This window comes from Drosophila nasuta, chromosome X (genome assembly GCF_023558535.2).
Source record: "Drosophila nasuta strain 15112-1781.00 chromosome X, ASM2355853v1, whole genome shotgun sequence".
NCBI classification, from domain to species: Eukaryota; Metazoa; Arthropoda; class Insecta; order Diptera; family Drosophilidae; genus Drosophila; species Drosophila nasuta.
In genome coordinates this window covers 8,958,324-8,985,556 of record NC_083459.1, presented here as the reverse complement: position 1 = coordinate 8,985,556, position 27,233 = coordinate 8,958,324, and the positions used below count along the sequence as shown (strand labels likewise).

General features: G+C 30.1%; 1 protein-coding gene across 1 annotated transcript in view; it reads left to right on the top strand.

The window, feature by feature from the left end:
• The window catches only part of LOC132796498 (voltage-dependent calcium channel type A subunit alpha-1), a 63,130-nt gene that overhangs the window by 11,024 nt on the left and 24,873 nt on the right, over window positions 1-27,233 (top strand). The window contains 17 exon segments of the mRNA XM_060807690.1: window positions 1,897-1,997; window positions 2,460-2,615; window positions 2,701-2,759; window positions 2,761-2,922; window positions 3,023-3,126; window positions 5,764-5,879; window positions 6,802-6,861; window positions 6,921-7,025; window positions 9,109-9,306; window positions 9,425-9,938; window positions 11,332-11,667; window positions 12,713-13,276; window positions 17,262-17,405; window positions 17,659-17,860; window positions 20,006-20,170; window positions 20,495-20,605; window positions 21,676-21,759. Of these exon segments, the coding sequence (XP_060663673.1) occupies window positions 1,897-1,997; window positions 2,460-2,615; window positions 2,701-2,759; window positions 2,761-2,922; window positions 3,023-3,126; window positions 5,764-5,879; window positions 6,802-6,861; window positions 6,921-7,025; window positions 9,109-9,306; window positions 9,425-9,938; window positions 11,332-11,667; window positions 12,713-13,276; window positions 17,262-17,405; window positions 17,659-17,860; window positions 20,006-20,170; window positions 20,495-20,605; window positions 21,676-21,759 (3,181 nt within the window).

Genomic DNA, 27,233 nt, shown 5'->3' with positions numbered 1-27,233 from the left:
ACAATTGATTGTTGGTCTTAAATTGTTGTTGCTATATTTAAAAAAATATGCAATTTAAAGAATCATTAAATTCACAATTTACCCATGTGTACACCGACTTTTCAATGGCAAAAAAAAACCCCAATGCCGAACAGTGTCATGACGATATTTGCTGAGGCCAATATAGATGTTGACCTACGCATGTTGAGATCTTTTCGTGTATTACGGCCGTTGAAGCTTGTATCCCGAATTCCAAGTAAGATTCCGTTGATTGACACAATAAAAACTATATTCAAATAATTATGAAATTCCTAGGCCAGATATCTAAATACATATTTCGTTTATTTCAATTAATATGTACAATTATTCTAGATTCATAGAACTTAGGAGCTAGCTCAACCAAAGTTCGCAGAAAACATTCAAATTCGTTTTGCTCATTTTAACCTAGGAGCATTATTCTAGATAAATATTCTTAAAATATTCATTCTACTACGTACTAATCAACAAATGCGTGTGCGTCCTTCGGCGAGACGTGATTACGATAAAAGTATTCATATTTACATATTAGATCTACATAATAGTACAAAAGTATTTGTGCGATTTTAGTGTTTAACAAACTCGTGAGTAATATGTGTTTAAATAGACAAAGAGCTAAATTTAAGTTTTATATTTGTATGGGGCTAGAATTTACATTTCACTTAATTAAAAAAAAAAAAAAAAATGTATGATTACTTATAAATAGAGATCATTTTTGTTCTTCATAACTAACTGACTAACTGAGCTAAGCTCGTAATATTATATGTGTCGGAAAGTTTATTCGTCTATCACGCGGACTTTCTAAAGCCCATCATTGGCATTTAGCTAATTATAATTTAAAAATAGAGGAAATTCTTTATTTTTCTGTTTTAGCGACAAAATTACTTGTATTAATCGATCTGGAAGAAAGAGCTAATACTATATATATTTTTTTTTTTTCGAATTACTTTATTATTATTATTTTTATAGATCAAAAATCATCCACATTTTATAGAACATTTAAAAAAGTCATTAGATACTCTTAGTAGTAATACAGTCATGTTTATAACAAAGTCAACAATACATTTATTTCATGCAACAATTTTTATACATTGATTTACACAATTTAGTCTAAGGTTCTTCAAACTCTTTTTTTTATGATATATATTGAAAGAATAGAATAGAATAAATGCAGAAAGCAGCATAGATGTGATCTGGACGATTGGAAAAACCCGACGATTTACTATTTATTATGTTTTCGTTTAAAACATTTACTCAATTTTTAATTAAATACATAATGTTTCTCTGATGTGGATGGCAGAAGAATATTCTGTTAAGCGTATTCTATAAATATATACATATTCATTTATACTTCAATAACAAAAGTACAGATGCTCTTATCGCTGACAAATGATAAAAGAAATTTGCATTTGCAAACGATCTTTTTTCTAACAAAAAGTGTTTAGTTAATTAATTTTAACGTAAAATTTAACTCAAGTGATATTAGCCGAATAACATTTAGTTTATATGATTCAGATAGTATTATTAAATGGTTTCTTAGTGCTATAGTTTCACGATTAGTTTCATTAGTTTCATAGAAATTCAAAAGCGAAAATAATAAACATATATTAATGTTTAGTTTTAGTTTCAAAATTTCATAGTAATATTTTATTTTTCGTATTAATATTTTAAATAAGTGTTTCATCTCAATTAATTTGGTTTATTTATCGAAATTGATTTAATGAAATGTGTTTTTTTACATGTTGCACATTTAAGTAGTTCAATTTGAACAATATTCTTTTGAAATAAAAGGAAAAAACTAGTAATTGTAGTATAATACATTTAAACTCTTGTATATTGCTAATAAACTGCTCGTTTCGATCGCTTAACGTCTGCAAACAGATTCGTGACACTGTACCCAAATTTGGGGCCCGAGGTAGACCTAAGAACACTTAGAGCCATTCGTGTGCTACGGCCCTTAAAATTAGTGTCTGGAATTCCTAGTGAGTAGTACTTTCGTTTAAGTTTTACTTGCTTTTGTTTTCTATCAATCTACAATCTACAAATCTACGCTAACCTAAGTACTTATCAATGTCAATAAAGTTACGGAATACGGATTAGCGTATTCTCTCATAGATACCTATATATACTAAATAATATACTAAATAATTCCTAGATATACTATATATACGCATGTTTTACCAATTGTATGCTTTATTTACCATACATACATACTTTGTACTGATAATGCTAAACATTATCGGATTGTATGTGTGAATGAGGATATATATATGCATATATATATATCGATATTTATGTAGATCTATGTCTTGAATGTGTGTGTAATTATGTAGATACTATTAACAAGAAATGCAATGACATTTTACTGATTCGACTTTTGTGTGTTCTCTCTCCCAAATCAACTTGCCAACATGGATATCGAAACTACAAAATGATGAATCTAGGTTTACAAGTAGTTTTAAAATCTATAATCAAGGCGATGGCACCTTTACTGCAAATCGGTCTCTTGGTGTTGTTTGCAATCGTAATATTCGCAATCATTGGACTCGAGTTTTATTCGGGCACACTGCATAAGACTTGTTATAGCTTAGAAGATCCAAGTATATAACCCTTTAAATATATATTTGTGTTTGCCAAACTCTGCCTATACTAATACTGTATTTTCTCTTCCCACATTCCTCACAGACAAACTAGTGAAGGAAGGTGAAGTAGAGACACCCTGCAACTCAGATAACATCTTAGAAAAAAGCGGGAGGCTCCTTTGTATGTAATAATGCGACGAGCATGTGTCTGGACAAATGGGATGGACCAAATCAAGGCATAACAAGCTTTGATAATATTGGATTTGCCATGCTGACGGTATTCCAGTGTATCACAATGGAAGGCTGGACTGCAATACTATATTGGGTAAAGCATTTGACCAATGTCTAGAACATATCACTTGCATTAAGATTGTGCATGTATTTGTGTAACCCATAATAATACATATTTTCTTTTACTATTGTAGACCAACGACGCATTGGGTTCATCATTTAATTGGATATATTTCGTGCCTCTTATAGTTATAGGCTCATTTTTTATGCTCAACTTAGTTCTTGGTGTTTTGAGTGGGTAAGTTGTTTTTAACGATTTCATTCCTCTTGCCTACATTCTGTCACATAATGTATTTTACATTTGTAATTATAATTGGGGGAAACTTTCAAGTATTTAAACATACGGTGTAAAAAAGAGATTATTCAAAATGTTTACGGAACTTCAATTCCATGTTTGTACATATCACGGAGTGAGCTCTGTTGCTTGTACCATGAACTTCCAATGTGACTATTTTCTGTACTCAAGGACGTCTTTTAATCCGATGATTAAATAGCACAAGCAAATTAGTCACGTTCTTATTGATGCGTCCCGATGCTTCATATGAAGTGATCAAAAATTAGTTCTATCAATGTACAAAATCCAATATGAAGCTTTCTTTCTAATGTACATAATATATATATGTAAATAAGCATATATATAGATACAAAATATAGACAAATATGTATTTGAAATACTATCAAAATTATTAATATGATAGATGGGAAAGTAAAGTTGTTCCGTTTCATTACTCAAATTGAATCTCAAGTTACTCCATACACAATACAATTCAAGGCTGCTAAGCGAATCAATTGGAAGTGTTTTGTTTCAGAATCTTTTGCACCTTAGCAGCCTTGAAATTAAGAAAACACATCAGCCACTTATGCGCTGGCATTATTTTAAAACACCTTAACATGTAATTTTTTGTATCTTAATTTGTTTTTTTTTGTTTTTTTCGATAACCAAAACAAAAAAAAAATGTTATTATATTCTTGAAAATTCAGAGAGTTTTCAAACGAGCGAAACCGCGTCGAGCGTCGCATGGAATTTCAGAAATGTCGATTTCGTGCCATGTTTCAAACAGCAATGGTCTCATATCTTGATTGGATAACGCAAGCAGGTTCTTAAATATGAACACACTATCAACTGAAACCAATCCCAATAAATTTGGCATTATTATATTCGTATTATATATCACGTATTGGCAAATATATTTCCCCCTACTATATCATTAGAGAACGCTATTGTTGATCGCAAAGAGCGCAAGGATTTACCGAACCAACCAAAAAACCAATAAACCAACCAACCAACTCCCCAAACTGTAGATGAATATAAATAACTTAATTAATTACCGAACCAATCCAAGAAATCAAATAAATATATAGCAAATAGATTTTCTATAAACAAAAAAAAACACAAGTTCATAGCCCCGTTCCTAACTCACAGACGTACATACATACAAATAAACAGATTACGCAAAATACAAAATACATATTCATATGTGTATGCATAATTATTGTATGTACTAAGCCCAAAACATATAAATAATCAGTTTAATTGCATTCCAACTTATAAACGAACGTGTTCGAATTAATGCAAGTTAACAATACTCAATATATTTACAATATTTTTACAAATAGAACGCAAGCTATTCCAAAATACTCCCGACAAAACGAAAGCTATATCGTATCGTATAATCTAACATACGAAATACTGTGTTTGGACCCCCCGTTAAACCACCTTAAACCAACAATAACAACAATCATTTAATACGTACTCCTAGAAACAATTTTAGTACGTATGCTAAAAACAAAAGTTCCATAACATATATTTCTATGCATTATGCTACAACTTACAACTCCTCAAATTTAGCGACCGTTAATTAACTTTTCCTCCCAATTAACTTTCTAGAGTATTTCCCTTCTCTTCGTTCTCTTCTACACTTTATAACTTTGTCTATAATCGTGTGCTTGTCTAATAAAAATTAATATTTGTAAACGTATATCGATAAAAGAAAAAAAAACTATATATAATATTATTACCAGCCATGTTCCGGTTATTGCAATTTTGAAAAGTTTTGTTATTATAATTTTGATTCATTTTTGTCTTTGTTATGTGTATGTTTGACTTTCAAATGGTTTGTTTAATGTATTTATTTCAAAATAATAATATACAATTCAAATGAAATATAAAACTAAACAAATGCTTGAAAATTTAAAGTTTCTTTTTGTTGTTATTTATCATTCATGTTCCCTATTACGAATTTTCCAAAATAATATTTTCATTTGATATTTTTATGTATTGGTAATCGAAGCATGGCTGTATTTTATGCGAAAGTGCGCAAACAAATGATATTATAAAACAGTACTTTGAAGTACTTAATAATACATTTAGAAATGAATTTCAAAATCAACGCAATTCTATACAAATTTGCGCTAATTAAGGCCGAAAAAATGCTGAGTGGTCACACTCCTACCTAAGCGGATCATATAGTATTTATTTATACTGAAATATAGTATGTTGCAAAAGTATTTGTTGGCCACTTAAATGAAGCGACTAACTCATTGTAACTCCAAGGCTATTCAATTCGAATTCAATTGTGTAATGGCTCAGTAAACTGTGATTTTTATTTATTTTCATTGAATTTATTTTGAGTTTTAAACATATACACAGGTATATATATGATTTATGAAATATTTAATTATATTATTCCTTTCATCACTCCAAATACTACACAATTACATTTTTATACAAATAAACTAAAATATATATACATATATCCACAAAGGTAACGAAATTTTGGGCATTGCATTTTGCTAAATATGCAATTACATACAATTGTTCATTTGATTGTTGATGTTTTTGGTTTATCATATTCTATTTAATTATTTTTTGTAGTGAATTCGCAAAAGAACGAGAAAAAGTAGAAAATAGACAAGAGTTTCTTAAACTTAGAAGGCAGCAGCAACTAGAAAGAGAGTTAAACGGCTATGTTGAATGGATTTGTAAAGCTGGTATAGTATTTACCCCTTTCTTTTTTGTAATTTTATATACTACACTGTTTGCAACCCAATAACTCTTACTCTTACTCTTACATATACAAACAAAATATACATGCATACATACTACATCAAAAAAAACAATCAAACAAACAATCATACAGTAATATACTTTCCAACCTACTTTTATAAGTATACAAAAGTGTGTACACATTATTAAAAAAGATATTGCTTTTCAAATGTTCATAAAATTTAAATCTAGTACGTATTCATAAATTACCATCGTAATAAATTAAATCGTCCAGTCAAGAAAAATCATTAAAAAACAAATAAATAGGAACTCTACAAGTTTCGCATTTTCATGTTCTCATTATATATGAACTGTATGTAAGAGATTCTCTCTCTCTTTCTGAAATATATGTATATACATTGTGTGTACATTATATTTTGTGTGTATTACATACTGACATATATAATAAATAAAATAGCAAACTTTTTGTTGGATGCCAATGATGCCATTTCTTGCCTTTGCAGCATTACGCAATTACTCTAGATGACCCTCAAAATAATATAAGAAGCTTGTATATGATTACATACATATATGATATATATAAATATATATTTACCAGTTGACAGCACTTGTGGCACTTTACTAGTTCCCCTTAGAGCATTATTTTACGACCGCCCCGCCTCCTCCTCCCCCCAAACAACACACAACAGAAATACACACGTTCACGCTCATCCAAGTCAAAAACTAACTCCTTTCATCAAATTATAAATATATATTATAATCGTTTATATACTCATCTACAATAAATAAATGTATATTCGATACGCTTTATTATCAACTTGCTTTTTATTGTTCATCTTTCGCAATTAGATAATCTATGTGTGAACATGTAACAATCGGTTTTTATTTTTAATAATAATATTTCAGAGGAGGTTATATTAGCCGAAGAAAGAACAACCGAAGAAGAGAAAATGCATATTATGGAAGGTTTGCTCTTACATTATTATTTATTTATATTTCCGTCACTAAAGAAAGTTAATTTTTAGCCCGTAGACGAAATGCAGCCAAAAGAAAAAAGCTGAAAAGTTTGGGCAAATCAAAGTCAACTGACACAGAAGAAGAGGAAGCTGAGGAAGATTATGGTGATGACGGTAAGATATTTCTTCATTATCTCAAAATATTCTAATCAAATTTGAGTTCATTATTATGACAAATATGATCATTTATGAATAAGATGGTAAGAATTTTACGTGAAGCAGGATTAATTCTGGACAATGTTTTTGTTTTACTAAATTATTTTATTCGACTACAAATTGCAAAATTATATATTCTGATACGACTAGTATATATAAAAACGCCAAAAAATATATGTATTATGAAGTTTAAATGGTCCAATAAATATATAAAGAAACGTTTAACCATTTTTGAAGGAGAAAACTTTGAGAAAACTTATACGATAGATGTTGGACAATAAACAACAATTAACGAATTAACGAATATCAGTACTTATACGAAAGAAAAGTGATAAAATAAAAAGTGATTGAAAAGATTTTTTTTATTTTATTAATTTGCATTTAATTTGCGTAAAAATTTAACTTGGTTTGTTAATTTCCATGAGCAAAGCGAACATAAATATTATTATAACTATTGTGCATAGGTGCTTCTAATATATATCTTTAATCATATTTTTTATACTCATTTATTTTATGAATTTTACCAAAATGAAATTCTTTTTCTTACATTGAACATATTCAAAATGTGTAAGTAAATTATAAATTTGACTAATTATTTGATTTAAATGTCAAATATTTGCACCAAATCGTGCTGCATTTGTTCTGCATAAAGTAACTAATTTATTTAAGTAACTATCATCTCAAACTCACAATTAACGGCTAGACACTAGTACTAACTAACGTCCCTACATATATTACACGAACATGTGATTTGTTTTTCATCGCAAAATAATTTTAAAAAAATAATTAAGTAAACGTAGTGAAGAAGGCTGTGATTTAATTCATTTGTTTTTCATATTTAATTTAATATAATAATTTGCACTTCTATTTTCATTAATTTGTGCTACTTTTAAGTAGTTAAGTAACAATTATTTTTAATAGCAATTCATGTGACTATCAATGTGTTCGTGTTAATAAGATAATGAAACCCATACGTACCTGATACATCGATATTAAAATTAAGGCGATATATTTGAAGAAAACTCTATTAAACGTAGGACTAATATCCATTAATGCAATAAGTTTAAAACCACAGTCCATCCGATCGTAATGTATTACATAGAAAAGTGATATTATTATATTGCGTAGTACATATCAGTTATTCGCTCACAACTTTATAAGTATTAATATTCATTGCAATTAGTTCTTCGGCAATCGATAGAATGGTTTAAATATCAAATTAGTAATTCTCTGCACAGAACCATAATGAGCCTAAAGCTTAGTAACCAATCCCAAATTGTAATAAATCGGTGTATAATTGTTTACACTTAGATCCGTGTTTGCAAGTCGCATAATCATTCAAACATTGTGCTAGTAAAAAACAACTAAGAAAGCTATAGTCGAGTTTGCCCGCTACCCATTTTGAAGAAAATCAAAAGAGTGAGGTGTTATTCCTATAATATACCAAATAATATACTGCAAAAAATACTAAAATATACCGAAGATCATATTCGATATTCGAAATATAATATATAGAGGTCAGCCAAAGCAACTAAACCCCGACTGCAGTAGACGTAATTTGCCATAAAGAAGATTTGTATCCGATCGCAATCAAATGCTTAGGGATTATAAATACTATAGTTGTATTTGAAACGAACTTGATCGAAAAAATTATAGCTCTATCGCTTATAGTCTCTGAGATCAAGGTGTTTATAAGGACAGACAGACAGGCGGACAGATGAACATGGCGTTATCACTTCAGCGGTTGATGCTGATCAAGAATATAGATACTTTATGGAGTCGGAGGAGCCTGATACATACATTTCCTGCGGACACAAAGATATATTACCCTTTAATCCTATGGGTAGCGGGTATAACAAACAAAAAAATAAAATGAAGTAGCAGCAGAAATGACCATGACGTTATCGCTACCAATGAGTATAAGAGCACTCAACAGCAGTATAGCCAAGAAATAATTAAGTGTGTCCTAAAATGAAAACAACTTTGAATTCAATTATTTACCTTGCATTGATTGACAACATTTTCTCTTGATTTGAAACAGGTTATCTAAAAACTCGTTCGAAACCCCAAGGCAGTTGCACAGGATTCTGGCGAGCCGAAAAAAGATTCCGCTTCTGGATACGCCACACAGTAAAAACACAATGGTTCTATTGGTTCGTCATAGTTCTGGTGTTTCTGAACACAGTTTGCGTCGCTGTCGAACACTATGGCCAGCCAACATTTCTCACAGAGTTTTTATGTAAGTTCACGAAGCACGATTGATTTCGAGGAGAACTGAATCGTAATGGAAACATAAAGCTATTTAGATTTTACGTGCTATGTATTTAATCGTTATTTTTTTACAAATTTTCTTATAGATTACGCGGAATTCATATTCCTTGGCCTATTCATGTCGGAAATGTTCATTAAGATGTACGCACTGGGACCTCGCATTTACTTCGAATCGTCGTTTAATCGATTTGATTGTGTCGTCATTAGTGGTTCGATATTCGAGGTGATCTGGTCCGAAGTTAAAGGTGGCTCCTTCGGGTTATCAGTGTTGCGTGCACTGCGACTGTTGCGCATATTCAAAGTCACCAAATATTGGTCGTCACTGCGCAATCTAGTAATTTCCCTGCTGAACTCAATGAGATCAATTATCTCGTTGCTGTTCCTGCTCTTCTTGTTCATACTCATATTTGCACTGCTCGGCATGCAGTTGTTCGGTGGTCAATTCAATTTGCCAGGAGGCACGCCTGAAACCAATTTTAACACCTTCCCAATAGCACTTTTAACCGTATTTCAAATCCTAACCGGCGAAGATTGGAATGAAGTTATGTATCAGGGTATTATATCGCAAGGTGGTGCAAAGAAAGGAATGATTTACTCTATGTAAGTTTTATTTTGATACTTTATTTCCTTCATTTGTATATTGTATAGATAATATTTTATACGAGTATGTAGAATATACGTTATTACGAGTACATTTTTCGCAACAAAAAAAAAACCAAAAAAAATAATAATTATAATAATGTCTACATCTTGTGTGTGGTGGAATCATTCTACAGAATCTAACTCTGTTTTTTACTACTCTTCCGCTTAATGTTCTAGAAATATCTAGTCTTTCAATATAATTTGTTCATAATTTCGTTTTTGTTTTTGTTTATCTATCCTTTTTGGGTGTGTTAACTATTTACGTATGATTTGATTATAATATCAGCTATAGACACATACAAAATTGACGATTCAAATACATAATTACTAGTATAAATTATGCTCTTTGTAGAACAGTTTGTAAAATAAGAACATTTTAAATACAATTCATTGAACGTCGAACCATTAATATGTGCAATCGACCTTGAAAATCCAAAGCGCTTACGTTTTGGTTTCATAATGTATGTGTAGGATAGGACTTTAGAGCTTGAAGAATTTAGATTTATCTCATTCTCAAATTCTGCAAGCCAAGCCCTTCCATTTTACCAAACAAAAAAAAAAAAGAAAAAATAACGAAAACAAAAAAAAAATCAAGTCCCGCAATCTCCCTCGTATCGTATATAATAACGTAAGTGCAAAACATATAGCTATTGCTAACAATTTTCGCATTTCCCAGCTTTACCTACATATGTATTTTATTACTCTATATTTTTTGCAGCAATAATTGATTATCTTACTACTCTCAATTGGCTCCGTTGTGATATTACGTCACACGTTCCTTTTTTATTTTCGTTCTCTTTTTGTTTTTGATAATTATTCTTCGTATGGAATTGCAATTGAATAATCATAGTTATTGCAATTTTAATGCTCTGTTACGTTCCAGAATTCATATTGATTATAATCTTAAACAAGCAAGTTAATCAAATGAAAACCGGAGCTTGACAGGTTCAAATTGTTGTTTTTAGTACAAAATTTAAGTGTTTAGTAGATAGTTTTTACCATTTTCGTTCAGGTTTAGATTAGCATTAGTTTTTCTTCCAACAAAAGTTCAAAATCTCCACAACCTTTTCATTTTGTGATAAATCTAGCTCATTATGATTATATGACATAAACTGTTAAATAATTATTTAAACTAAGCGCGACATTATTAATCCTGAATCTACAAACAACAAAATCTCAAGAAAAATTCAATTTTTTTAATTATTTAAAATTGTAATTTAATGAACTGAAATGTGATGGAAGTAGATACAGGATATGATTAATGTCAAAGCGATTATGCATTTTAATTAGCAGTAAGATTAACGATAAGATTGTGAGCTGAACTAATTTGGCGTGATAATTCCTTTCGCAGATACTTTATCGTTTTGGTACTCTTCGGTAATTATACACTTTTAAATGTGTTCTTGGCTATCGCCGTCGATAACTTGGCGAATGCGCAAGAACTTACAGCAGCCGAAGAGGAACAAGTCGAAGAGGATAAAGAGAAACAACTGCAAGAGCTAGAGAAAGAAATGGAAGCCCTTCAAGGTGATGGGGTTCACCTGGAGAATGGTGAAGGCACTGTTGCCACTAGCAAAGGAAAAGGCAAAAAGAAGGTCGAAGAGAAAAAGGAGGAGGAAGAAGTAACGGAAGGGCCGAAGCCAATGTTGCCATATTCATCGATGTTTATACTTTCACCAACAAATCCGTAAATATATTATTGCTCACTTATAATTCTCCTTAATATTCTACTCTAACATCAACATTTTATAATAATGAGGGGAAGTGTTAAGACCAGCGATTCTTAAGTGTGTAGTTTTAATATAGACATTCAGATAGAAAAAAGACAATATGCAAGTACTATATACTTAAGTTTCATTCCAGCCAAAGATGACGGTTAATCTCTGCAAGCTTGTAGAGAATTTTGAGGGGCAAAATAATATGCAAATATTGTTTTGAATCTTACTTGGATAGGTTTATTTTAGTTTTCGTAATGAGAACAGGTTTTGTCTAAATAATGTGTGTTTTTAGCAACTAATATATTTAAATATACTACTAATGTCTTTAATGATTGCTAATAATATTGATATCCTATATAAAATGTAACATAATAACAATCTCACTAACTCAATTTCAATTTGCTCTTTTATTTTTCTTTTTGGATTCTTTACAATTACAATTACGAATTACTTAATTGATTTATTCAATGAATCATATGTTTGTAAATATTTGCATTACAAATATCAACGACTACAAAATTTGATTACTCAACTCAACTCAACTCAATTCAACCAAATCACCCTCACCACGAAAAACTGCAATTTATATCATATCGATTTCATCATCATCTTCAACAACAACAAAAACAACAACAATAACAACAACAACAACTACAACAACAAAATCCATAACAATGACTACGACGAACATCAAATTAAAAAAAAAAAAAACAAAAACCAAAAAAATATCAAAATTAAATATCGAAAAAAATGACCACAAAACAATGTTTAATGATCTCAAAATAATAATTGGACAAAACAAAATCAATTAACGAAATGAAACGGATGATTAAATAAAATTCAAATCGCAATCGACAAACCAACAAATATGAAATTCCAAATCATGCAAAAATCTTATAAACAACTTGAATCGTATTATATATCTATATGTATAAAAATTATAACTGCGAATCTGGATGAAATTATTTGCGTACCTATGCCAAAAATCGTATAACTACTAATTGACATATACAGCATACGACGTGGTGCCCATTGGGTAGTTAATTTACCATATTTTGATTTCTTCATAATGGTCGTCATCTCAATGTCATCAATAGCATTAGCAGCCGAAGATCCCGTTCGTGAGAATTCGAGGCGAAACGAAATCTTGAATTACTTTGATTATGCATTTACCGGCGTATTCACGATAGAAATGTTGCTGAAAATTGTAGACTTGGGTGTAATACTACATCCTGGCAGCTATTTAAGAGAATTCTGGAATATTATGGATGCTGTGGTCGTTATATGCGCTGCTGTTAGTTTCGGTTTCGATATGAGCGGTAGCAGCGCTGGACAAAATTTGTCAACCATTAAATCGCTTCGTGTATTGCGTGTACTGCGTCCACTGAAGACCATTAAACGTGTTCCAAAATTGAAAGCCGTCTTCGATTGCGTCGTGAACTCATTGAAAAATGTTGTTAACATTCTAATCGTGTACATATTGTTTCAATTTATATTTTCTGTTATTGGTGTACAATTGTTCAATGGAAAATTTTTTTATTGTACGGACGAAAGTAAACATACTTCCGAAGAGTGCCAGTAAGTAACGTTTTTTTCCGAAAAGATTTTTACCAGTTACTTTATTCGCTTTCGTCTGAATCATTTTCATTTTCCCTTACAAAATATCATTTTGTATTTTTCGTACTTTTGATGATCTCTGTAATACGATTTTTGCTTTCGTTTTTGGTTTTTGGTGTTATCATTTCTTCGTAGATCTTTTACCCAAAATGCTAATTTAGACGCGTTACACAAAAAACATCATAATATATTTTGTCTGGTCTAACATACATATATGTATATAGCTCTCCCATCTATCACTCTCTATATCTCTCTCTCTCTCTCTCGCTATATCTATTTCTCTCAGTCGATGTTTGTCAATGTCTATCCCTCTCCCTTTAACTCTCACTCACTCTGTTTCTCTGTCTCTCTCTTTTTCACTTTCAATCTTCATATGTATGTGTTCCATATGCATACATATAAATAATAAGCTTGAATGTATATGTCTATATACTCAGCGGACAAATTAAAGAGCTAAAAAATTACCAATTTCTTTAAACAATGAATATAAACGAACATAGTTTGTAGTGTGTATACAGAATTCTAATGAGAGTCGTGCTGCAGTTGATGCGTTTTAGGATTTTCTTTGGTCCGCTGGGTAACAATTTTAATTCTAAACTCCAATTCTTAATTTGTTCTTCAAATGTTCCAAACAATTGTTGTTATACGCATACATACATAGACTCATATTTACATATAGTTGTTAGTTTATTACTACTACTAAATACTACACACAAACCATAGGACACAACTATCTAGATTCTAGAACAGGGTTCTCTCATTCATAACTTAAACTTATTTACTGCTCGTACAATATGTATTCGATGTGTGTATTTATGTTTCCCAAAAATAGAGGTGTTCTATTTCGTTTCGAATTAACAAACACAACAATTACTACCCACTACGTTTCCTTAACAACAAAATCATCGGTAAGGTTGCTTACTATACATACATATACAATATATTAATGTGATAAATATGTTATTTATCATTTGCAAATCCTTACCACAATACCTCTTGAATCTTTTTGTCAATGCTCGTCGTTGGCAAATCTAACGCTTTTCTTTCCCCTGCATATGTATGTATTATGAACTCTTAACAGAGTTCTTTTTATGTGATATTTGTACATGACATACTACATACATACTACGAACACAACACAATGTTTAGGGTTTATTTACATATATTTTTTTTAATCTACGTATAGATCTCTTGAGAGCTATGACTAGGCCACATTCACATCGTTCGAATTACATACATTTTCTTCTTAAGATTGGAATATTTGCTGCTTATATGAGTGCACACATATATATAAGTGAATAATTCCAGAGAAAATCAAGATGCGCCAATATATATATATATACCATGAGACGTGTTTATTTTCTATCCTTTTTATGCTTTATCCTTTATTTTATTTACATTTTTTCTTAACTATATTCGTTTCGTTGTATCTTGTTTCTTTTCAAAGAAAACAAAAAAGGTGCACTGATTTAACAGAATGTAAGAGTAGCATTTTAAAGTTTCTACCTAGTTTTTCTTGCTTGATTTGTGCCAAGCAATCAAGCAAGTAAACGGGTTAAAAACAAACCAGAAAAACAAAAGAAAAAAAAAAACAAAGAAAAAACGAAAAACAAAATCCAAACATAAACAAAACCTATTTGAAATTAATAACAAACCAAAAAAAAAAGCAAATAGAAAACAATGCGTATTAACCAACAACAACTGTGACAACATAGTAAAAAAAAAAACATAGAATAGAACTGAAATGCGAAAATACGATTACCACCTTTACCATTTCTAGTTTTCTTCTATTTCGGTTATACAAATAGTCAATTCATTCAGTCAAATCAATGTATAATTGTATGTGTTACCTTCTACACCAAAAAATCAATTATTTTCTAAAATCAAATTTTTATACGTAATCGTATAAGAGGCAACCTTCGACCTTCGATCGCGCATAGCATGTATAATTGGGTATTTTGCAATACCAAAGAGTCCATATTACTACCAGAAGATTTCTTAATAAGTCTGTATACGCGTACATACTTAGAGAGGTATCAGGTATCAGATTGTATTAACATATAATAATACTCTATCCAAATTTAGAACAATTTATTTCTTCTGATTGCACAATTGGCGATTAACTTTTCCAAATCTTCATTCTTATTCAACTCTCTTTTAAATATGAAACTGTTTTGTTATCCCATTCCCTTCTCAGTTGCAATCATGATATAAGAGTTTTTGGATGTGATTAAACGAAGATTAATAATCCCGCTTATTTAGTTGTCTAGAATTTCGTTGTGCATTGTAAGTAGTGAAAACTTTAATTTACCCATTGATAGGAATTGAGAAATACAACGCAGACTTTTTGCACTCGACATTTGCTGACCGCGAAAGATGGCAACAATGCCGAGTGCACAAAACAACATAAATATAAACAAAGAGACACGCGTCTTACACTCATCGAGCCGAGAAGTAGAAAAGAAACAAAACTAGATACTTCACTCAGTATCTTTTTGTTTTAACTGTTTGACCTTCGTATGCAATAATTACTATGACTGCTTAAGTATGATTGATTTTATTTGAAATTCACTAAAATACTAATTCATATGTACACGTACATCGATTACACACATCGGTCTTCGCAAAATGTGGCGATTAGTGATAAGTTTCTAAAATAGGTTAGAGATTGTGGTAACTATAGATTTAGGTATTGAATCGGACGGACAGATGAACGAACAAATAATAAAATCAATAATTGGGTATAAATAAATGTAAACATTTTCAGTATTTTTAATCAGAAGTATGACAGACTGAATATTTAAGATTTACACAAAAATATAATATTAGTCTTCTTCATTTCAATAATGTGTTCGAATTAAAGTCAGTTAAAAGAAACATAACAAGAAATATTAGCATATTAGCTGATAATAAAACAAGGGAAATATTTGTAGGTGCGAACTTTATTCATTGTTAAGGGCAGCGCTGCCTTGTTACACATCGCCGAACAAACAACCAGCCGAATAATTTTGAACTTAGTGTTATACAACTCTCGAATACTCGCTCAGTTATATCGTTTGTTATATCGTGCATTCACATACATTAATGCATTCGCATTGAGAATCGAATGTAAAACAGGATGCGTTTATTGCTTATAATAGTATAATACATACATATCTATCTATGCAGATACTTACATACTACTTATTTCAGCTCTGCTCTGAGTTAACTGCAGACACGACTATGTGTTTGTATGTGTTGGTATATACTAAATGTATTATGTTGGTATTTTTTGTACTCCCCTTAATTGTACAGTATTTATTTGCGTTAATGTGGACTTACAACTACTACTACTCCAACTACTACTACTATTATATGGTGTAATATCGAATTCCCTTACCAAATTCAAATACTATTGTAGACACACACACACACACACACAAACACGGAAAACTTTACATTCTTTACAGACAAACATAAATACCAAAAGTACATGTTGATATGTTTTTTGTGTGCAATACTAACTCTCCTACTACTTAAACTGAAAAAAGGTTTTACATCTTATATCGTTATGATATGTATGTCCTATCATACACATATACGTACATCTTACATAGTCACATATACATTTGCATACTCTTGTGTTCATCAACAATTCTTGTGCTTCCATATTTACATTTCTCTCATTTACACTTAAATATGATCAAATTGTATTACAAAAAAACATATTTAAAATTTAATATTTTCATATTGTTTTATAATTGCTATTTTTGTTTTGGTTTTGTTTTCTGCCAAACTTGCTTCTTACATTTTATAATCTATTTACAAATTACTAATAATTCCAAATGAATAACCACAAATACAAAAAAAATAACTAAATAAAAATACCAAAAAAAAAAATTCATTACCCATAAACAATAAATAAATATAAATGCGACAACCATCATCACAACCTGTGAACGTGAAGGGGCTCGTATTTCAAATACGAGGAAGACGAACTGCTGCCTAAACAAGAGAGGCGGGTGTGGAAGCCACGAAGCTTTCATTATGATAACGTCGCCGCTGCCATGCTGACGCTATTCGCTGTACAGACCGGCGAGGGATGGCCACAGTAAGCAATATTAATTGTAGTTCTTACAAGTGTTCTTCTACTTTTCCATTGCGTCTACCTATCTATCTTCTACAAACATAGATTATTGCACGCAATAGTGCAATAAATATATGTGACACTTTATGGGAATATGTTATATGTATGGTAAATAACGAAATTTTGCATTGTTTTTTATTTACTTTTGTCTCGTGCGAATACTTGAATCATACTTCTTCATGGGTGTAATCAACAACAAACCAAACAAACAAAATAGGGTCTTGCAACACTCAATGGCTGCCACATACGAAGATAGGGGTCCAATCCAAAATTTCCGGATCGAAATGTCCATCTTTTATATAGTATATTTTATTGTATTTCCATTCTTCTTCGTCAACATATTCGTGGCCTTGATTATCATTACATTTCAAGAGCAAGGCGAAGCTGAATTGCAAGATGGCGAAATTGACAAAAATCAGGTGAGCTAGCCAACAAATTTGTGTATTCGTGTTTATCCAAAAAACAAAAACATAAACCAAAATCAAACAATTGAAAATACCTAATTCTTTTATATGTGTGTGTAAAACCGATAGTAGTCGTAAAGCAAAAACCAAAAACCAAAAAAAAAATAATAAAAAAAACAATTTTCTATATGCACGTTAATGTACACGCATAGTACAATAACACCTACTAACAAATCATTCCCGACTAATTAACCCTTTACTGCCCATTATCGTCCTTAGTCGGCTTACATTATGCTTTTTATTGTTTGATCAAAATTCGAAGAATATCTTTTAATGCTGATTATTTATATTAACGCATTTTGTTGTGCATAAATTACTATTTGTCAAGATTAAATTAAAAATATCATTACTTTAAGCTTTTTACCATTTGATTTATATACCAAATTCATCTAAAGCGAGGCATTTAATTGTGCCGTCTAAAGGCGGTCTTCAGCACTAAAGGGTTAATAACTACTATGTGCTTACTATGCGCCAGTTACATAAAATACTACAAAATAAACACAGTATGACAAATGCATTAGCGCAGACGTCGCAAATTCAGACAAATTATACATACTCCAATATGTACACAAGGTACTATGTACTGCTAATCTTTATCTATAAATGTACCAGTACCTTTCTGCCTGTGATCGTTTCCTATAAATATACTACCTTCAACACACAAAAAATACTACAAACATACAATGGTAGAATGTATGCTAATACTGTGCTGAGTAGCAACATTTAGTATTTTTTACACACTGTCGTCTTGTGCGATACTATAGATACCATAAATATTTGTATTTACTTTTAATAATTCAACTCTTTCTGTTTAAATGCATAATTTAGAAACATCCAACAAAACAAAAATACCTAAGTTATATTTAGTGCTTTTCTTGTGGATTGCTTTGATGTATTATCCCAGAAAATCGTAGAAGGTCTTACCAAATAGAGTTTTCTTCGTCTTCCTGATGTACATACTATACATCAACAAATAGCAAAAAAATAAATAAAAATCACTTTATGATATGGCATGTTTCGAGAGGAAATATCCCATACATACATATAGATAATAGTCGTAGCCCCTTAAATATAAAAACTGAACATTTACCGGAAAGTAGAGATTATTCATTGAAATTCACGATAGTCCTTAAATATTCAGATTTGAATATTTAATGATTGCTATCGTTAAATCATCGTTGTTGCCAAAAACGAATTAAAGTACGCTTCAAGAGTTACTGTAAGTATGTACTGTAAATGAATCCAACCGTTCTCATTTCTTTAGTCGAACTAATTCATTTTCAATTCATCTAAATTTTAATCTAGTTCGATTCAATCTCTTGATTTCCAAAAAAACAAAAATAAAACTGGCAAATTTAATTTCACCGACTGCTGAGTATTGCACTAAAATGATACATTTACTATAATTATGTTATTTCATTTCGTTTAGTTATCTCAAAGTACCAAACAATAAGTTTGAAAAGATTTCATAAAATTTTGGTATCTGTACCCTGAGCCTTTAGCATTTTCTGACCCATAAAGTCTATATATTCTGGCTCAGTTTCAATATCAAAGTCAATTTGGACTCGAGGATTAAAAGATCTCAGTTTCAAAAATTCAGCGACATTTTCAAGATGAACCAAAATTTAAAACTTCGTACATTCCTTAGTCTAGTTTTGAATATTTATCACCAAGATTTTTAATAAATTTATACATAGCTCGTTCGTGATTGTAAATATATTTGAAAATTTCCATATGATAGGCTACTGCTGGGCTCAGGGTATATCATAGTCTAGCACTCTCGACAAAAGTGTTCGGGCCATGTACTTTAATTATTATATTGAGACCCTTATAATAATTACTCTGCTATTTATTAAATATATATATATTTTGATTTTTGTAAATAATAATACTTATTTTAATTTATTTTGAATTAAATAATCATCAGCGATTTTTCCCAAAACTCTTAATGTTAGTTTGAATGTGTTTCCAAAAACGTAACAGACCTCAATTTAAACTAACTATGGTAGTTGTTGATATTGTCACTCAAGGTTCGAGATTTGATTGTTAAATAATATTAATACCAAACAACAAAAATTGTACAATACTTTTTTTCTATAGAAATCGTGTATTGATTTTACCATCGGAGCTCGACCGCTTGAACGTTATATGCCGAAAAACCGAAACACTTTCAAGTACAAAGTGTGGCGCATTGTTGTGTCAACACCATTTGAATACTTTATCATGATGCTTATTGTGTTCAATACACTGCTATTGATGATGAAGGTAAAGTAATGTATTTGTATTTATATTTTCGATATATTAAGAACAAAAATTAATTTATGAGCATACTAAGTAAAATAATCCCAAAAATTCAAGCATCAAGGGTTGAACTGTCTTGAATTCCGTGATTAAGAAATATTATATTTTAAAGAGCTAGTTGTCCGCTTTCTCACTTTTCCTAGTAGACTAATTTAAAGATAAAAAAAGTGTCTGTAAAGAATTAATTTATAACTTTTTTTTTTAAGGTTTTACCGTTTAAAACCTTTTAAGTTATTCTTTAATATGCATTCTATCTAACTAACTAATCATAAATATAAATCTTAACAGTACCATAATCAAGGTAAGATGTACGAACAATCACTCAAGTACATCAACATGGGATTCACAGGCATGTTCAGTGTTGAAACGGTATTGAAGATAATCGGATTCGGAGTCAAAGTAAGTGAATTATTCTATTACCCTTTGTTATATTATTTGAGTTATAGAAATAAAGTTATGGTTTTCGATATCTGGAAAATATGGCATTACAAATTTTAATATATTTTGCAATACTTTGCATTAATGGGCAATAAATAGTATTAACAATGTAATCAAAAACAGATTAAATTAACTTACTGTAATAATCAAATATAAAAATATATATATTTTTAGATAGTTGTATTCTGTCAAAGGATTTGCTCTTTGACAAACTTGCCTTTGTTATTTTCAGTGGCTCTAATTATGATTGCAATCTGCAATTTAAAGTGCATAATATTAACTGCAATTATTTTCGATACGAAATAAAAACTTAATTTTATTCGAACTTTAATTTGAACATGTATGTATGTCGGATTTTTAAAGACACGAAAGATTGTTAAAGATAACGAAAAACGGTTTTATACCCGCTACCCATGCGATAGAAAAGTATTATAACTTTGACATCTCCGATCCCATAGAGTATATATATCTTGATCAGCGTCAACAACCGACACGATATAGCCATATGCCTGTTCGTCTGTTTGCATAAACAGCTGGATCTCTACATATGAGAGATAGAGATATAATTTTTTTGACAGATCAACCTTCATGATTCCTGTAGAAAATAATTAAAAAATACTTTTGTATGGGTAAAAACTACTTACTATGGGTATTAATTCCTTTGGGTGACAATTTGGTAAACTTTGAACTCTATAGTTTATTTTGAATGGACTACTTGAATATACATAGTAATATCAATAATATTTTATAGTGTTTTTGCGGTATATTAATTTGGTATATGCTAAAATCAATACCGCTCTGTTTTGCTTTTATTCAAAATAGGTAGCAGGTATCTCATAGTCGAGCATACTCGACTGTAGCTTTCCTACTTGTTTTGTACTACGATTGTGTAATGAACAAAAATAAAAGCGAGAATAGCCAAGCCCGACATACATGGACTATATTATTGAAATCTTTGAATTTAATTGCTGGTTATGTTTAAGAAATTAATACACAATTCGTATAATAATATGAAACTATTTATTTTATAGAATTTTTTCAAGGATCCATGGAATATTTTCGATCTGATTACCGTATTGGGCAGCATTGTGGATGCACTCTGGATGGAATTCGGGGTAATTATCTGCTGCTTGCATGACAGACAATACATATTTCAGGGCATACATATTGTTGTGTTCCACTTATGTAGGCCGTTTTGCAAAAGAAACAAAAAACGAAAAAAAACAAAACAAATACAAATACAAAATAATCAAGTATCCAGTTTTTATTTTGTCTGATGATTTGTTGTACCCGTGCAATTACACATTCATATCTTTACAATTCCGATATACTTACATATTCATAAATATTCACAGATATGTACAATTATTTACGTGTTTATACATATTTTCTTATGCAATATACAGATTATATCAATGCAACAACAGATATATGTATGGTATTTTAGAATAACATGTACGGACGAAAATTGTTATAAAAATGACCTTTTATAGACCCCAATCTCAAAATCGCTGTCGTGTTTTCCAATTCCAATTGTTTAACTTCTAACGAATGCGTGTTTCGAATATAATCGGAAACAACACTTCTTGAGTTATTGTTCTCAGTGGTCAGGAGTTTGTTGAAATACTAGAAATCGACGTCTGTTTTGGAATCTAATATATAATTAATGTTATGGGAATTCTCTTGCCAAGTGAATGTTAAATTCATTGGTGACACCTGTGTGTATATAATAATTAAGTATGTGTGTTTGGGTGGGCTTAAGACTTAGCAATATACATATATTCTAGTAATTAGTAATATTGAAAGATTCTTATGGGTTTATAGGTATAGGTATATTTTTGAAAGAACGCAGAATATACTAGAATAAGCTATACAATGTTTAAACTTACACTTTGAATATTGATTTGAAAATCTTTTACAGCCACACAAGACAATATTTTTGTTGAAATTCTTAATCAATTTTATATATTTAATTTTTACGCAATTTTATATATATATACACACACACACACACACACACAAAATGTTTCTTTTCGAAAGCCTCAAAAAAACTACAGAAATTAATAATCATATTTCTTTTTGATTTCCTTTTTCATATTTATTTGTGTACGAAAATGAATACCAAATACGAAATGTGGTCTCAAAATCGGGAAAAACCAATCCGAATCAAACCAAAAAACGATGAATGCAAAAAAAAAAATATATATAATAATCAATCAATCAAATAAACACCCACGTAATTAAACATTCACACCCCTCACATATGTTAACGTATCAACTTTTGTAACACATTCAAATGTTTTCATGTACACGCATATGCAATATACATATGTAAATGTACAAAAAATGCGTTTATATAATTGTATATATTATATTCCTTCGATTGACTCTCAACCAAACAAAACAAAAATACTCCCGAAATTGGCCGTCGGGAATCCAAAATTCATCACGCAATCACTACCCAACATGAAATTAATTATATTATAAAAACCAAAACAATAACAAAAATCATTGTACTTTGTAATTACAAATCCAAACACCAAATGCCAAATACTAAATGCAATGACAATTCAAATTCAATCAACTTATTCATCACAATCACAAATTCAAAAACAAAAATACAAAATCAACCGAACGCAAAAAAACAAAAATAACACCAAATTCAAATGAATTATGAAAACAATCAAACCAAAAAAAAAAAATACAAAAAATCAACAAATTAAATTGTATTACGAACATGTTGTCATTCAACAATTATGCATGTGTATGTGCTGTCTATTATGTGTTGTATGAAAAACACACACATTGTGCACATACATATGCATATTATATATCTCTCTCATCTACAACTACATCGACATGTACAACAAAAAATATCAACACCAACAGCACGATGTAAGTACGAAACACAATTACACAAAAATTGCATTAATAAAATTCTTATGTGTCCAAATAAATGATTTTAGATTACGCTTTTATTGCTAATCACACTTTCCACTTTCACTTTATAAGCTTATTCAAACATAATACTTATTATTATTGCTTTATTTTCTGGCTAACTTCAAATTCTTTGCGTAACCTGCATTATTTTCCTTTTTCATTTGCGTACCCAACACAGATACATGTTTTACAAAACTATATTATCGAGAATTGTCTGTTGAAAACATTATCAAAAACACCATTTTGAAATATATTATAATTGTGAATTTTTGCAAACCGTATCTGTTTGGGTATTGACAATTATGATTCTTAATATTTATTATATCTACATATATTATTTTTTAATTGCGAGTACTAAAGTATCTGTAAGTTTCAGTTTTGTGTTACATGGCACACATTACATTACGAACGTACTTTCTTCCCTAATCAAAAGTTACGTGTGTAAAAGCTTGTAGTCAACTTGGTAGATAAATAATATACAAAGCGGTTGGATGAATTGCCATTTTGCAACAAAAATCTATTCATTTAATGAGGAAATTTTTAACGCAAATATGTGACAGAATGCATAACGTTTTAAGGGTCTTCCTAATCTTGGAAATAATAACAGAGAATTACAAATTACATTTATATTTTCGAAGTATAATTTAAATGGATAGCAGATATTCGATTATATAAATCTCTGAACAAGTCAAAGTTATGCAACTGTTTTCTATATTTGACGTTAATATTTCTAATTATTTTCGCATGGCTTTAATTTGATGGGTCTAACAAATTTGTATTTACTTATAAAAATCAATTGAAATCTTGCCTTAAAAACAAAAATGATATTGTGAAGTCTACACAAAGAATAGAGAATCTTTTCAAAAGGAAGGAGCTTTAGTATTCAGTTCTAAGCAATCTCTGTTGCTTCTATCTTTTTGTCGATTGTTTATTTTATTTAGTTTCTTGAGTGAACATTTTACGTGGTCAGTTAGAAAAGTAAGAAATTTACACATAATTTTCAAATTTAAATTGAGTCAAAGCGAGACAAATTTTAAACAAATTAGCTCCTACGCATGATTTAAGTTCCATTTCGACTTTTTCGCTAATGATAATGTTTCTATATATACATACATATATATAACTGACGATTCGTCAAGTCCTCTTCTATTTCACTATTTTTGGGTAAACTACGTGCACTTATAAATAGAATTTTAGATTTCTTTTTAATTAGCCACCAGCTCTTCTATGGCTTGCGACATCTTGTCTTGTCTGATTTCTTGCTGCGTACGAATTTAAATCTATTTTCTCTCAGAAAAAAAACTTTCTCAACTCAACATGAAAATATATAGTACACATATATCAAACAATAATGCAAGCAATTTGCATAATATTTAACAGACTAGCGTCTTATAATTTGAATTGTATTTAACTAAATTAACAGCTATTACTAAAGTAGTGCTTATTTCCGATATATACGTATGTATTCTATATAATTTGATATGAATACATATGTATATAGAATTGGCTTTTTGAGCTGCATGACGCAATAATTAAGTTTACAATTAACTTCGATCGAAAAGAGATTCGATAAAGTTTAGCAAACGGTGTATTCTGGATATATACTTGACATACTATATACTCAAATGTATGATCTCTCCTGTAAGATGTTTTTTCATTTTCTACAGGTATGTAAGAAATGGTCACAAAATAATTCTCATCACTATCATCGATGATTATCAATTATTTCAATCTAATCTATCTGACGATTTTAATGAGAGTCCAATTCAATTTATCCAAACCGTTTGAATACGATTTCTGCCTGATGCTTAAACCTTTATTATAGGAACTGTCTTCAGCTGTCTCTATATGTAGAACATATGTCTAAACACACATTTACTTGCTGGCAATGACTATTAGTCGTTAAATACTACTATGTTAATGTCAATGCTTCTCCATCTTATTAACCTGAAGTTACATAGAACGCTAAGGCCTTTGTAGAGCAACAAAACTCCCTTTTCCATTTTCCTTGAATCACAAAAAAATAAACATGAAATCATGTCTTCTCGTCTATATACATATATATATAAACACATTCTGCTAACTAATGCTCAATACTTAATCTTTGGATACTGGAAGAAAAGATGTACGAAATTAATTATTACTACTAATTTTCAACTCTTTATTCATTTCTTTATTTTTCTAAAAATATACGAAATCTCGACTATTTGTAACGCCAACGCCAACGTCGCATGAATCGTAACCGTAATTCGTTTAAACTAACTGATATGTTCTCGTAACCGCAAATTATCAATAAATTAACCAAAAAACAAATACAACTAAAAATATGCATAACAATAATAAAAAACTACAACAAAAATATGTATATAAATTGCTTATAAATTAACTAACGACCAACTGCACTGCAAAAAACCAAATCACAAACATTTCATTTTCGTTGAAAATTTATGAATACTTCTTCTTTGGCTGCTGTCGATTCGAATTGAATGTGCAACTGAAATTGCCCGTCATCGCGTTAAACAACCAAATGACATTTGCTATCTTTAAATACTAAAACCAAAAAAACCAAAAAAAAAAAACAACCAACAATTGTGTCATCAAAATGCGGTGATAATGCGGTATATGAGTTATGTAAAACATTGATTTCTTTCAATCGAATCAAAAATTTCAATTGAACATGGTTTCTGATTATCCTACAGGATGTAAGTAAACAAATTAAAACGAGTATAGTTCTTTTCAAACTACAAAACACCCACAAAAATATCAAAACAAAAAAAATTCAAATCAAATAATTCCTATCCATTATTATTTTAGCTAAACGTTTACAAACTTATGTACTTTATTCTGTATTCAGATCGCGTTGATCATGTCTAATCTTTTTCCGTAGTAGATTCCATTACTATGATTTTAACAACAAAACTAATAATAATAAAAAATAATACATATTTACATATATGTATGTATTTAGCGAATTATTAAGCACTTTTTCTAGTTACAATGAAACGTGTCTTTGTTAATTTTTCATAGTAATCGTACCCCATATCCACGTTGCTCTAATTTTTGGCTGATTCAATTCAATGTTCCATTATAAATCGAAATACTCGTATACCATATATACTACTACAACATATATGATTAGAATTCTCATTACCGCTTATATCCCATACTTTTAGTGAATACAATACAATTCCCTTTTTATCCAAATCCAAAACTAGGCATATACAACAACAAGTGGGATAACTGCAAGATATTCCCCGAGTAGTTTACCGTTTACCGTTTATCGACAAAAAAAACCGTGAAATTCGATACCCGATACCCAAATCTCATAGAAAATAGATGCTTCATAATATTTATATATCAATAGCAACAACAACAACAATAAAACAGTGCATAGTTGGAGTCTACTTACATATGTACATATTTAATCTACGCTACTTGTATTTTTATGATGTGTATTTTAACCATTATGTAAATCTACTTACCATCTACTACTATTTACACCGATGTTCGTAGAGGCCACGGCGAGGGCAGTATGCGTCCTTAAGTCAGTGTGTTTGCCTCAGCATATTTTCACCAATGTACCAAGGTATATATAGGCATATACATTTGTACATTGGTGGGCATAATGTTTACATTGAATTGTATTCTA